Raw genomic sequence first — 15319 nt, forward strand, 5'->3', positions numbered from 1 at the left:
ACATGGCCGGCGGGAGTGTGTCGACAGTGTGGTGGCAGTGGTGAAGGGGGCCAGGGGTTGACGGAAAGGTGGTGAGGGAGGTTTGGAGGAAAAAAAAGATAGAAAGAAGGAAGACGACACAAAGAAGCCGGGTATTATATAAGATAGGAAGGGAAAGTGATGGTGAAGAAGGAAAGGACTATAAGGAATGGCATGAGGAAAAGGGAGAGCAGGAGCAGCTGCGTGTTGAAAGCAAACATGTCAGAAACCCTCTATGAATGTCTTCGGTCTTCAAAGTGATCCAAGTGGAAATGGTACATCGCAACGTACGTACGAGATCTTGAAAGCAATCTGAACTTCAATATCAAGGGATATATTTAGACACATGATGGCCCCTGTGAGCTGCATAGCGCCCCGCTTGACTGGAATCATATTCATATTTTTCATAATTGCCCCCACACTGTCTCTTTTGATTTGTGAACATTGCTGTAGAGTTGTTTGACCGGTGGGGGGGGGGGGGGGGGGGGGATTCTCTGTATTTTTGAGTGGTGCAACCACTCCAAGGAACAGCAATGTCCGTGTTAACCTATGTGTGTGACTATGTGTTAACCTATGTTTGTGTGTGACTCATGTGTGACTCATGAGTACCAGTAGGGGCGCTGTCGTGCCAGAAACAGAGAGAGAGAGATAGTGCTGCACTGTTGCCTGCTAATGAGAGAGAGAGAGAGAGCGAGGGAGGGGGGGGGGGGGGGGGGGGGGAGTTGCACCACTCAGTTCACACGGGTGTGATTTTCTTTGTGTGCAAAGATCTGCTTTAATATCTCATCTCCGTGTGGTTCAATGCAAAGGATTGAAACCATTGCTTTTTTTTTGTTTTGTGCTTTTGTCTTTTGGGTCTCTTGAAAAGGATTCAGGGTGGCTTGTTGGGCGTGGGTGGGGGATCATCATTATTTTGTAGAACAGTATGTACCATGGTATCTAAGTTAAGACATTCAGAACAGGAACCCATTTTGGTGTTTTAAGCATTATGTTATACTTTAGCTATTGAAAAATAGCAGATCTACAAGCTCATAGCGCGCCACCGAGTGGCGCGCTATGAGCTTGTAGGTCTGCTATTTTAGAATAATCGTGAAAATGTGCCGCAAATCTTTGAATATATATATTCTTTCAGAGCAAGAACGACTGACATATATATATAGAAACATCGTTTTTTCAGATCACCGTTTATAGGATTTAGAAGACATTTTGTGGAATCGTCCTCGGGTCTAAATGGGTTAACCCATTCTGGGCGGGAACCCCTTTTGGTGTTTTAACTAAGCATTATGTTATACTTTAGCTATTGAAAAATAGCAGATCTACAAGCTCGTAGCGCGCCACCGAGTGGCGCGCTACGAGCTTGTAGGTCTGCTATTTTTTGAAAGATTGTGAAAATGCGGCACAAATCTTTGAATATATATTCTTTCGACGTCGGGTCTAAATGGGTTAAGCGCCATGCCCCCCCCCCCCCCTCCTGTCTCTGGAACGGAGACGCAGCATATGTACCGTATCACTGCAAGGCTTATGCGATTGAATCCCTAGTGGAGACGTCTCTCCCTGACACTCCCTCCCTTCTCCCTCTCATCTTCTCCCTGCCGCTCACCAGTCTCAATAAATTAGAAGAAGTAAAAACACACGGCCTAAATGGGAGAGGGCTGCTAGTCCCTCGTGGACCGTGGCAATGATGACTAGTACCAGGGGCAGGGCCGTCTTCTGTACAGGGGGGGGGGGATTCCACACATGCCTGTCCATTATTTAAAAGCTAAAAAGCAATCTTAACCCATTTTGAACGATTCATGATGTCTTCTAAATCCTGACGGTTTTCTGTGTGTCAGTCGTTCTCAAACATTTTCATGTCAAGGACCCCCAAGATTATATGTATTTGGCCACCGACCCCCATCTGCAAATATGTTGTTCCAGTGACCCTCCCAGAAGTAAAGATCTGAGTAAAGATTTGAGTTAAAAAACTAAAGAATATATATTCAAAGATTTGCACTACATTTTAGACAATTTAAAAAAAATAGCAGACCTACAAGCTCGTAGCGCGGCACTCGGTGCCGCGCTATGAGCTTGTAGATCTGCTATTTTCCAATAGCTAAAGTATAGCATAATGCTTTAAAACACCAAAACGGGTTCCAACCCAAAATGGGTTAACACTGCCCTGTCAAAAGGGAGCTTTGCGTGACAAGCCCGTATCTGGTCTGACAGATACAGGAAGGATGCACATGCATGATTCAAACATCTCAAGAAACATGCATGTTTAATGAATGATACCTCTCCTTTTTTTTTCTTTCTCTTCTGTTTTCTTTTCTCACTCTTCTTCTCTCTGTCACTCTCTCTCTCTATCTCTCTCTCTCTCTATCTCTCTCTCTCTCTCTCTCTCTCTCTCTCTAATCTACTGTGCACAAGGAATGGCTGAGCAGCTGGCAAAGCTGTGTGCGTGCGTGCGTGCGTGCGTGCGTGCGTGCGTGCGTGCGTGCGTGCTTTTGCCCGTTTGAGTGCGTGCATGCGTTTGATGTAATATGTATGGATAGACATAGTCAATTTAATATACATGGCACTCTTGGCAGAGATAGATGCCTCCATACGGTACGGTGAAATGCAATATGCAGTCTTGTGCTATAAAGCCTTGTACTGTATATACAGTTGAACTGTAGCCATGCATTTAGACGTCGAGGTGGCCACCTGTTGATGCGCTGCTGCTGCTGCATCACTACGGCTTTGTTTGCATGGCTGGATTATTAATGTAAACGTTAGAAAGTGCAAACGGTAACGTGTGATGGTCCTGTACTTTGAGTATATGTGAAATACTTCTGTATTGTACAGTATATGTAATTGAAACTGTGGCTAAAAAAACAACCAGTCTTGACCACCCCAGGGGTGAACTGGAGACAGGGAATGGAACTCCTTATATGGTCAGCACACTCTATAGTAGGGAGGATTATCACAGAAAAAGAAAAGTGATATTTGAATTAAGTGAATTCACTGAAGATGCCTTTACACACATGAATCTTGGCCTTCCTATTCTGGGCAAGTCATACTCATATAACAGGAGAAATTGGCAAATATTTGCCTATATATATGGATAGGGTGGGCCTGTGGAGTGAAACATCTAGAAGTCTGCGAGAGTTTGTGAAATTATGTTTTTTGAGTGGTGCAACCACTCCAAGGAACAGCAATGTCCGTCCTAACCTATGTGACTATGTTTAGAGTACCAGTAGGGGCAAAAGTGGTGCTGTTGTGCCAGAAACAGTGAGAGAGAGATAGTGTTGCACTGTTGCCTGCTAATTACAGAGAGAGCGAGAGAGAGAGAGGCAAGGGGAAGAGGGGAGAGGGGAGTTGCACCACTCAGTTCACACGGGTGTGATTTTTTAAAATGACTTTAGTCTGGTTGAGTTGGTGCGTCTGCTGTCTGTGAATGTCTTAACACGCTGAAGTGCTGTTGTTGGTTGTTAGTCAGGTTGCATACAATTTTAATGGCGCTAAAGTATGTCAGCCTGGAAACCAGATGAATATGCCACAGCAGGGAAAGAAATCCCTGGGGAGATTGGCCTGGCACTCCGCATGTTTGAATTGCATTTCGCTCACCCCCGAGTTGTGGGTGACCAATCAGAACCCACTATTTAATGTGAGACTTTTTTTTGCTGTGACGTTGGAATCTGCCACCTGGTAATAAATCTTCCCCACCGAAGTTCCAGGCTAATATCTACGCAGTGATACAGTGTGAAATTGTGTTCACTAAGACTAAAGACTAAGTCGACTAAGGTTTTTCAGAAGACTAAATAGGACTAACGGCCAAGCTACACCAGGCTTTTCTCGCGTGTTTACCCTGCGTTTTTTTAAATAGGACTGGACCTAAATTAAACGCACGTGCGCGAGAAACGCGCGAGAAAAGCCTGGTGTAGCGTGGCCGTAAGACTAAATCTTTTCTGGCAAAATTAACATTGCATTAAGACTAAGACTAAAGACTAAGTCGACTAAGGTTTTTCAGAAGTCTAAATAGGACTAAGACTAAATGGTGTGTTATTCAAAAGACTAAGACTAACGGTCAAGCTACACCAGGCTTTTCTCGCGCGTTTACCCTAAACGCGCGGCCCGCGTGGGGGTAAACGTGCGCGTTTTGTGCGCGAAAAGCCTGGTGTAGCTTGGCAGTTAGACTAAATCAAAATATTATAAAAACATTAACATTGCAGTGATATTAGTCTGGCCTTGCCAGGCTAAGTCTGACACACTTATAAACTTCACTACATGTAGTAAGAAGATAAAGACATGGTTCTTAGTGAAAAATGCATGGAGAATACTTTACATAATTTTTCATGCTTTTGGATGGATTTCAAACAGTATTGTGTTTGCAAAGCCCCTTTTGAATGGGTTCTGTGCTTGTCGCTGCTTAGGGCTCCCTCGCGCTCATTTCTCAAAGGGGAGTTGCCCAAGATTACAAACCACAATCGAATCACTTTATGCCTTGATTACCTATTGGATACAGCTTGCAGTATATCTACAACACCCACACACCTTAGAATCCCGCTGAGAAGTTGCATAACTCTGTATAAGAGCTGGCAAAAACCCCAACTACACTACAAGGGAAAAAACTAATTAGTACCTAAAGATTATAAATATAATATTTGAAATACAGTTATTTTAAATAACAGTTTTGGAATGCCTTTGATGTACAATATTGGAGAAGAATCCAGGTCACCGGCTAGCCCTGTGCGTAATTTACACAGCAAGTAAAAACCCTGCAGATCTTCTGTATATAAATGAAGCGAGCTCGATTCTCTCTAAGAACGCCACTGGGAGGGATGGGGTTTTTTTTGTACTCCGTAAGTTGATGTTTTTGGAGAGGCCTGTGATATCCTGTTGCTCCTCAACAGACTTGTTATTTCGTGCTGTCTCTCTATGTGCCGAAGTGGATATTTCTGGGCCTCCGCAATTTAACCCATTTTGGGCGGGAACCCCTTTTGGTGTTTTAAGCATTATGTTATACTGTAGCTATTTTTGAAAAAACGTGAAAATGTGGCCCAAATGTTTGAATATTATTTTAGAGCGAACATTTTTAACTCAAATCTTTGCTTCTGGGGGGTCCCTGGAACAGCATGTTTTCAAATTGGGGTTGGTGGCCAAATACACATCATTCTGGGGGTCCTTGACATGAAACATAGATATAGAAACATAGGTACTGTATTTCATGATTGAAATGTCATGATTTAGAAGACATTTTTAAATTTTCGACGTCAGCTCAAAATGGGTTAATACACATTTACCACACATGGGGCTCAGTGCTACTATCAGCGAGACATCAGCACGGGGTCCAAATCTGCTTCGATAACTCCCATCGTTCCCTCCCTTTTTTCTCCACTTTGGCATCCAATGTCTCTTCAAAACGTTGGCGCCCATGACAACTCCCACAGTACAATACTTTCTCACACACTGTTCAAACTTTGGGTTGGATTGGGGGGTCAAACCTACTAATCAAATGATTCCCGAGAGCGGCACGGCTGCTGCTCACCGCTCCTTGGTTGTGGAGAACAGATTTCACTGCGGTAACGTGTGTGTGACAAATCGTACGACTTTGACTTTGACTTTGAGTATATCCATTTTATACTTCCACTGCACTATACATGTTAGACATGAGTTACATTTTGAATTAACCCATTTTGACCTGAGATCAGATTCTAAAAATGTCTTCTACATCCTGACAGTTTTCTGAAAAAGTTTCTATGTCAGTCGTTCACCAAACACCAAAAGGGGTTCCTGCCCAAAATGGGTTAAGTCCATCGACCCATGTCCCTCGTGCACTCTAGCAATAAATGCAATTAATAATTCTAGTTTATTTTTTCTAAAAATTGATTGATTGGTTTATGCACATGAAGACAAATCCATTCAATTCCATAGTGGGCTTTGTTAAATCCACAATAATGAATGAATTAAAACACAATGACTAATCTCAACATAAATGCCTTTAATAGTTTTTATACTTAATATTACACAGACATTCAGTTTCAGCCTTAAGCTGCACTCGCATTGAATAAAACTTCAATAGTTCGTACGTTGCCTTGATGTCTTTAATGTGCCAATGTGGCCATCTGATACCACTCTGCTCTCCGTATCACATGGCTGACATATCAGATTAACGTTTGCAGTGGAAATGAAGTGTCAGCCAAATTGAACAATAGAGGTTTAACCCAATCTGGGCGGGAACCCCCTTTTGGCGTTTTAAGCATTATGTTATACTATAGCTATTGAAAAATAGCAGACCTACATGCTCGTAGCGCGGCACTCGGTGCCGCGCTACGAGCTTGTAGGTCTGCTATTTTCGAAAAAATGTCTAAATGTGGCCCAAATGTTTGAATATATTCTTTTAGAGCGAACATTTTTAACTCAAATCTTTGCTTCTGGGGGGGTCCCTGGAACAACATATTTTCAGATGGGGGTCGGCGGCCAATTACATATATTTGTGGGGGTCCTTGACATGAAAATGTTTGAGAACCACTGACATAGAAACATAGGCTTTTCAGAAACTGTTAGGACTTAGAAAGAAGCAATTGTTTTGAAAAAGTTTTTCTGAAAACTGTCATGATTTATTTATTTATTTATGAAGATTTGTAGAATCTGGAATCAGGTCGAAATGTGTTAATGGCATTCCCAGCGAATTTGCTGTAGTTTCCTGCAGCTCTGGCTGTAGGTGCAGAGTTATAAAGAAGCAAATTATTGCTGACTCGGATTAAATCGAATCTATAAAAAAGTCAGCATTTTTATGAAGTATCAAGATGTTGACAGCCAAGCATTTTGGAGTGTCCCCAGGATGTTATGTGTCTTATGGAGTTAACATTACTCTAATAGACCCCCCAGGCGTGGTTATAATATTCAAATAAGTCTTTCCAGTGTATTATTGGTTTCTTCCTGAAAGCTGAAAGCCTTTGAATGCTGCAGAATTGGTAACCATCTTTAACTCTTGAGAGCGTAACATGAAACCAATTTGCATTTTTTTTTTTTTTCCTCAGGCTCCTTCATCAACCAGTCAGCCGACCCGTTCTCCAACGGTTCCTGCGATGGCGTCGGCAACGACTCGACGGCCTGTCAGCCGAGCGGCGGGCGGTCCGGAAGCCCGTACAAGGTGGTGGAGATGTTCTTCATCGCCCTGGTCACGGGGTCGCTGAGCTTCGTCACGGTCACGGGGAACATCCTCGTCCTGATGTCCATCAAAGTGAACCGCCACCTACAGACTGTCAACAACTATTTCCTCTTTTCGCTGGCGTGCGCCGACTTGATCATCGGCGCCTTCAGCATGAATCTCTACACGGTTTACCTCATAGTCGGCTACTGGCCGCTCGGGCCCGTCGTCTGCGACCTGTGGCTGGCCCTGGACTACGTCGTCTCGAATGCGTCGGTGATGAATTTGTTGGCTATCAGCTTCGACCGGTATTTCTGCGTGACGAAGCCCCTGACTTATCCGGCGAGGAGGACGACCAAGATGGCGGGCTGCATGATCGCTCTGGCGTGGATTCTGTCGTTCGTCCTCTGGGCCCCGGCCATCTTGTTTTGGCAGTTCATTGTCGGAGAGAGAACTGTACCGGAAGGAGAGTGCTATATACAGGTAAAACTCTCTGTCCTGTATATAAAGAACACATTTTTGCATGTTCTCCCCGTGTCCCCTAGGGTAGGTACCCTCACAGAAAACATGCAGTAATCCTGGTCTCTAAACTGCCTCCCCCTGGCCAGCCGGGGCGCCTGATGGAGGGGAAAGGAACTGGTTGGAATAACGTGTTCCTTCCACGTGCTACGTCCAACCAGGGAAACTCCCCCCCCCCCCCCCCCCCCCTGTCAGGTGTAAAGGAGCAACTTGGACACTCATGCATGAAGGAAGCATGAGTTCAAGTCCGTTGCTCTCCCCAGGTTGGCGGAGGGTGTGTAGAGCCCAGGATCACATTAGATAATTGACACAGGGGTGAAAAAATGGGTTACAAAATAGTGGGATAAAAATTATTTAAAAAAAAACCTCTCTGTCCTGTATATAAAGAACACATTTGACATTACAGACTTTTCCCTCTTTTGTTTTTTTTTGTTTTGTTTAGTTTAGTTTGCTTCTTCTTTCTAACTCTTTCTTCTTTCTCTGCCACTCTCTGCCACTCTGCGCCACACAGTTCCTGTCCAATCCAGCGATAACATTTGGCACGGCTATCGCAGCGTTCTACCTGCCGGTCATCATCATGACCGTCCTCTACATCCACATCTCCTTGGCCTCCAGGAGTCGCGTGACCAAACAAAAGCCGGAGAAGAAGGAGAAGAAAGGAATAAAGTAAGAGTGTCATGAGGATCAGATTGTTCTTTTTTTTTTAATATATATGTTTTTTTGCGGCTTTCGCCTTTATTTTATATATTTTATGGAGGGACAGACAGTAGGCTGACAGGAAATGGGGAGAGAGATGGGGGGGAAGACGTGCAGTAAAGGCCGTCAGGATCGGGAGTCGAACCCGCGGCACACTGCCAGACTGGATTACCAGCCAAGGTGCCTGGACCACTGAGCCATGGCCCAGGCCGATCAGATTGTTTTGAGGGGGATTGCTTCACTGTATGACTGATTTGACAAAATACCGAAGTTATACAATTATATTTTTAAACGGTAAAGAAACAACAGTTTCATCAAGTTTATAATGTATTTGGGCTCTAATGTTTATTTGCATGCTATGCCAAACATTGTGGTTTAATTGTGTTCTTTTTGTTCAACAATTTCATTTTAAAAATGTTGGTAGAGCATTGGGGTGTGTGTGTGTGTGTGTGTGGGGGGGGGGGGGGGTGCACACCGCACGTGTGGTTGCGTGCACACGTGCGTGTATGCGTTGGGAGGGCTGTGTGTGTGTCTCACTGAGCTAATCTCGCTGGACAGAGCAACGTTCTTGGGCACGCTGTAGGACAAAGAAGTATACTTCCACAAATGTTATAATGACCATCTGTTTGGGCTCAAACCTTGTTGGACATCAAAGATACAGTATGTCTTAAAGACTGCCACAGGCTGGCCAGTGGCCACAGGCTGGCCAGTGGTCACAGGCTGGCCAGTGGTCACAGGCTGGCCAGTGGTCACAGGCTGGCCAGTGGTCACAGGCTGGCCAGTGGCCACAGGCTGGCCAGTGGTCACAAGACTAACCGTTCAGGAGAGGAAAAAAACAGTTTATCTTTTTTTTATCCAAAATGACAGACTCTTCACATACCAGAGCATGTCTGAAATAAATGTCAGAGCTGAAATCGACATGAAATAACAAATAAATGCTTAAACATGTAGCTAGGTGTAATGCTGGAAGTGAACCGTTTAAGCCTGTTTTCTCAACTCGCTGTTTTCCGCAAGACATTACTCTATATTCCCTGCTTTCACGTGACATGGGTGGGAAGACCTTTTGGTGTTAGCGTTATGTTATACTTTAGCTATTGAAAAATAGCAGATCTACAAGCTCATAGCGCGCCACCGAGTGGTGCGCTACGAGCTTGTAGGTCTGCTTTTTTTGAAAAATCGAAGAACGACTGACATAGAAACATAGCTTTTTCAGAAAACTGTCAGGATGTAGAAGACATTTTTAGAATCTGATCTCAGCTCAAAATGGGTTAATTTTCTTCCAAAGAACCCCCAGCCTGTTGAAGAGCCACCTGTTGAGGCAGAACAACAACAACGAGAGCAGCCCCCAGGCCAGTCCCCACACCACGCCCAAGCCCAGCCTGGACACCACCGGCAGCAGCATCGTGGTGAAGGAGGAGGCGGTGAAGAACGGCAGGGTGGACGAACCGCTGACCCCCTCCACGCCCAGCGAGCCTCCGGCCCAGCCTAGTCCTGTACCCACACAGGTTAGACCAGACACACACACAGACTAGTCCTGTACCCACACAGGTCAGACCAGACACACACAGACTAGTCATGGACACACACAGGTCAGACCAGACACACACAGACTAGTCATGGACACACACAGGTCAGACCAGACACACACACACACACACACACAGCCTATAGCCTAGTCCTGGACCCACACATGTCAGACCAGACACACACAGACTAGTCATGGACACACACAGGTCAGACCAGACACACAGACTAGTCCTGGAAACACACAGGTCAGACCAGACACACACAGACAGCCTAGTCCTGGACCCACACAGGTCAGACCAGACACACACAGCCTAGTCCTGGACCCACACAGGTCAGACCAGACACACACAGCCTAGTCCTGGACCCACACAGGTCAGACCAGACACACACAGACTAGTCCTGGACAGTGTTGTTTTCATCGACTAAAACTACAGTAAGACGAAAAAATGTTCGTCGACTACCTTTTTTTCACAGACTAAATCTAAATTAAAACTAAGCCATGATGACCAAAACTAAGACTAAATATATTGACAATTTCGTCAACAAATAAAAACTAGACTAAAATGTTAGGAAGGGACAAGAGATCCAGTATAAGTCATTTTACACTTGTATGCTGAAAATTACAACGGCATCAAGGCCGGCCAAAATACATTTTAGTCGACTAAATCAACTGTAGATTTAGTCGACTGAAATCGTATTATATTTAGTCGACTAAAACTGGACTAACACTAAAACATTCCAGGTGACAAATGTGACTGAAACTAAATGAAAAATATACATTTTATTTCTATATAAAAAGCAGTAAATGGCATTGTTTTTGACAAGCTGCTAAGAGTATGTTATTATTATCATTACCTCTGACTTCAGTCAAAAAAGAGAAACTTAGTAGTCCATATCTTTGTTGAAACCTCTGCATTCGGCATCAACCTTTCTAGGGAAGGTTGTCAAATATTGCGTGTACGTGAATAAACAGGCTTCAATAAATAAAAGCAATGCAGTTTTAGTCCACGCATAGCGGCATAAGATAAAATTAGAAAGTATGTTTTATTTTCTAATTTCCAAGTAACCTTTGACAGGCCCGTCAGAGTCAGCCAAAGGGCCATATTTGGCCCCCGGGCCGTGTGGTCTGATCTAGATCATCTAACAAGAGTGTGCCGAATACACATGATGGAACTCAATTGACCTATAGCTAAGCCCCTCCCCAAACTGCTATGGTCCAATCACAGCTAAGCATAACAAGGGGTTCGACAAACCTCTCCACCATTAGTTTTCCTATATGATAAAGCATTGTTTTAAGAGAGAAATGCCACGCACATTTTTTGGAAGAGATTTGGAGGAGATTGTGAAGGCCTGGTTCCAAAAATGAGCCAATATGTAATGTGTAAAATCCATGATATTTAATTGGAGTGAATGAGCCTGGCTGGAAGTGTCCAAGTGGGAGTGTCTAAGTGGGACAGGGCGGGTCTTAGCTATAGGTGAATTCATAGCTCTCTCTCTCGCTCTCTCTCTCTTCCCCCTAATCCTTCCCTCCATCACTACACCTGTGTCTAATCCCTCCCTCCATCACTACACCTGTGTCTGCCTGATTAGGAGGAAAAAGAGAGCTCCAATGACTCGTCCACGGCTATCATTGTACCAAAGGAACCGAAAGAGAATGCCAACAGCGACGCTACGACAGAGGTACAGTAAGCAACTGCATGTCCAACAAAAGCAAGTATCCTACTATAAATGTGCAACGTCTCTGTGTGTCTGCGTGTGTGTGGTGTGGTGTGGTGTGTGGTGTGTGGTGTGTGGTGTGTGGTGTGTGGTGTGTGTGTGTGTGTGTGCGGTTGTAATGCACATAACTCGCAAACCGTTTGCCCCACCGACTTCAAATTCGACACACGCGTTCCACACCCCCGCAGGGAGTGCAGTGCCCGGTATCGAGACGGTATCGAGACCCACGGTTCTCCCAAACCACCACAAAAGGCTCTGGTCAGGCTCTGCCAGTGGGCCTAATGAGGCCAAGTCCTCTCACCTGTGCAATTTCCAGCCTCTGCCTCGGCCAATTGATTGCCATGGCAACCCCACACCTGCCAATTGATTACTTAACCGGTCCACTTTTCACAGTCAGTTTGCAGCACTATTCAGACACAGGCAGACAGACGGTTACAGAGATCTCCATGTGGGACACAGAGAGACAGTTAACACGGAGTCCGCCAGAAACGAGGAACACGAAGGTTTAAATTAGTACCCTAGCCCGCCAAACCCGAGATTTGAGGGCTTGTATTCTTTAATCCATTTTTTAATCCGATCGTATCGCTAGCTGATGTTGCTAACCGCATCAACACAGAGTGGGACACTGGCAGCGGCCATTTTGAACATGCGCGCGCATCCACTTCCAGTCTAAGCCCACCATTCACAGCTCTGTATCTCAGAAAGGACATTGAGGGGGCCGTTTCTGGTGAATACAAGGGTTTTCAGGGCTGTAGCAGGCGGGCTGACACTCGCGGTCGGCTTTTTCCACTACCGACAACATCCGGCCATGACACCACACACAGCAGTTTGTCATTGTAACATTCGGTTACGGATATTTGGCTCTTCAAAGTAAGTGTTAGGCGCGATAAAACCTTGGCAATACGCTATCGATGGGTTAATTAATGCTGGCGCGAATTTAGTTAATTACGTCATCAAGAATGGTGGTCCCCAGCCCAGGCGGTGGCGTAACCGTCTGGGCACCCGACTGGTAATCCAGTCGCAGTGTGCCGCGGGTTCGACTCCCGAGCCCGACACGGCCTTTACTGCATGTCTTCCCCCATCTCTCTCCCGTTTCCTGTCAGCCTACTGTCTGTCCCTTCAAAAACCAATAAAAAGGCGTAAGCCGCAAAAAAAAAGGGCGGCAGTGGCTCAGGGGTAGGGTGGCCAAGATGGTAACCGTAAGAGATGCCTCTCGTAGGGATTGCATTGACAGCTGCAGTACACACCGTTGAAACGGACCAGAAGTGGGGCCGCTGTCTCATTTGGGGGGGGGGCGTGAAATTTGTATTCCCCGTGTGTCTCTATGTATAGCGCCTTGGATAAAGGCGCTATACATAAATGCACCATTTACCAGGTCGATCGCAGTACTTGCTCACTCTGCATGCGGAAGTAACGAGACAAAAGCGCTCTTTGTTGCTGTTTTTGGCAGCAAATTTAGATTTTAGTCTTAGTCATAGTCTCTTGAATAGTTTTAATTTAGTTTTAGTCACCTGGAAAGTTTTAGTGTTAGTCTAGTTTTAGTCGACTCAATCTACAGTTGATTTAGTCGAACAAAATGTGTTTTGGTGGGCATTGATGCCGTCATAATTTCACTTGCTGAAAATAGTCGATCTACAAGCCCACAACGCGTCGCGGGCTTGTAGATCGACTATTTTCAGCATGCAACTAATTGTAAAATGACTTATAGTGGATCTCTTGTCCACTATAGTCCCTTCCTAACATTTTAGTCTAGTTTTTATTTGTTGACACAATTGTCAGTATATTTAGTCTTAGTTTTAGTCATCATAGCTTAGTTTTCGTTTTAGTTTAAGTTTTCGTCAGTGGAAAAAGGTAGTCGACGAACATTTTTCGAAAACAACACTGCTCTGTTGCCTCCATTCCAGGCTGCCATGAATCCCGCCCCCGCTGACACGACCTCGACCACAACGACGACGACCACGACCACCACCACCACGCCGGCCCCCGCCCTCCCCAAGATGAGCGTGGCCTCCAAGTGGTCCAAGATAAAGATCGTGACGAAGCAGGCCGGGGACGAGTGCATCACGGCCATCGAGATCTGCCCGCCCGTGGCGGGCGGGGAGAAGCACTCGATCCCCATCAACCGGCCAAAGACGGTGGCCAGGAAGTTCGCGAGCATCGCCAGGAGTCAAGTGAAGAGGAAACGGCAGATGGCCGCCCGGGAGAAGAAGGTGTGTGAATCTAACCCAGGGATAAGGGCATTAGTCTAGTAGCCAACCCATAGAGCCCCATTGTGAACCCGGACATGTTGAGTACACCAAGGTTTTATGTTAGAAATGTTTAGTATGGGTCCCCAGCATGTAGAAACTGCCGGATGCTAACTTGCATATGTTGAGCAATTTTCATAATTGGCATAATATGTGAACATACCATTAACAACCTATATAAGGCAAAATATTCAAAATTTCATGTCAAATTAGGGCGTTTTCATGATGCTGAATCCATTCCAAGCATTAGTTTTGCAAAAAAAAACACTCATTGGGCTAAAAACGGCCAATGCCGTCATCACAAATTGATGATGTCAGCACATTTGGTGGGCATGGCCGTTTTACGCCCAATGATTTGCAAAACTAATGCTTTAGGTTTTATGCGGGAACCCCTTTTGGTGTTTAACGCATTATGTTATACTTTAGCTATTGAAAAATAGCAGATCTACAAGCTCGTAGCGCGCCACCGAGTGGCGTGCTACGAGCTTGTAGGTCTGCTATTTTTTTTAAATCGTGAAAATGTGGTGCAAATCTTTGAATATATATTCTTTCAGAGCGAACGCTTTTAACTCAAATCTTTGCTTCTGGGGGAGGTCCCTGGAACAACATATTTTCAGATGGGGTCGGTGGCCAATTACATATAATTTTTGGGGTCCTTGACATGAAATATTGAGCACCCCTTATATAGATATTTCAGAAAACTGTCAGGATTTAGAAGTCATTTTTTTTATCCCGACGTCAGGCCTAAATGGGTTAACACTGTGTGTATTGTGTACTGTAAATAAATCAACGTTGTCCACCTTTTCGCCACGCAGGTGACCAAGACCATCTTCGCCATCCTGCTGGCGTTCATCATCACGTGGACGCCCTACAACGTGATGGTGCTCATCTCCACCTTCTGCCACTCGTGCGTGCCCGACACGGTGTGGGCCATCGGCTACTGGCTGTGCTACGTCAACTCCACCATCAACCCGGCGTGCTACGCCCTCTGCAACGCCACCTTCAAGAAGACCTTCAAGAACCTGCTGCTCTGCCAGTACAAGAACATCGGCACGAGATGAGATGGGCGTGGAGAGAGAGGGGGACGAACGAACGCGCATGGACGGACGGACGGACGGACGGACGGAGGGGTTGTGGGGGGGACAAGGGGGGACAAGGGGCCGGCGGAGTAATCAAGTAATTCATGGATGGAGGAGGGAGGGGTGAAGATTGATTGAATACGGAAGACGGAAAGGACTTCAGGAATCGATGGACAGATTTACGGACGGACAGACGGATGGACGGGGTGTGTTGAAGGACTTGATGGTGGTTGATTCCCTCCTTGTTAACCCACTCCCCCCCCCCTTCCCTACCACATGTAGATTCAAACAAATCCCCGTCAGGTGGCGCGATGTGCCCTCCACTGCGTGAAAAGAGGAGTTAACGGGCAATTATGGGCACTGTATTTTGCCCGTAAACCTCAAGTTTAGCAGCATATACAGTTAAT

General features: G+C 45.4%; 1 protein-coding gene across 1 annotated transcript; it reads left to right on the forward strand.

Moving 5' to 3' along the window:
• Positions 1–6785: 6785 nt before the first annotated feature.
• chrm4a (cholinergic receptor, muscarinic 4a) lies at positions 6786–14899 on the forward strand (the record flags this gene model as incomplete). Its single annotated transcript, XM_079495899.1, has 7 exons — positions 6786–6822; positions 7020–7612; positions 8160–8314; positions 9630–9849; positions 11462–11551; positions 13492–13797; positions 14649–14899. The coding sequence occupies 7 exons, from the start codon at positions 6786–6788 to the stop codon at positions 14892–14894; spliced, it is 1647 nt and encodes a 548-aa protein (XP_079352025.1). The 3' UTR covers positions 14895–14899.
• Positions 14900–15319: the final 420 nt, after the last annotated feature.

The sequence above is a fragment of the Electrona antarctica genome, assembly GCF_951216825.1.
Source record: "Electrona antarctica genome assembly, chromosome: 24".
NCBI classification, from domain to species: domain Eukaryota; kingdom Metazoa; phylum Chordata; class Actinopteri; order Myctophiformes; family Myctophidae; genus Electrona; species Electrona antarctica.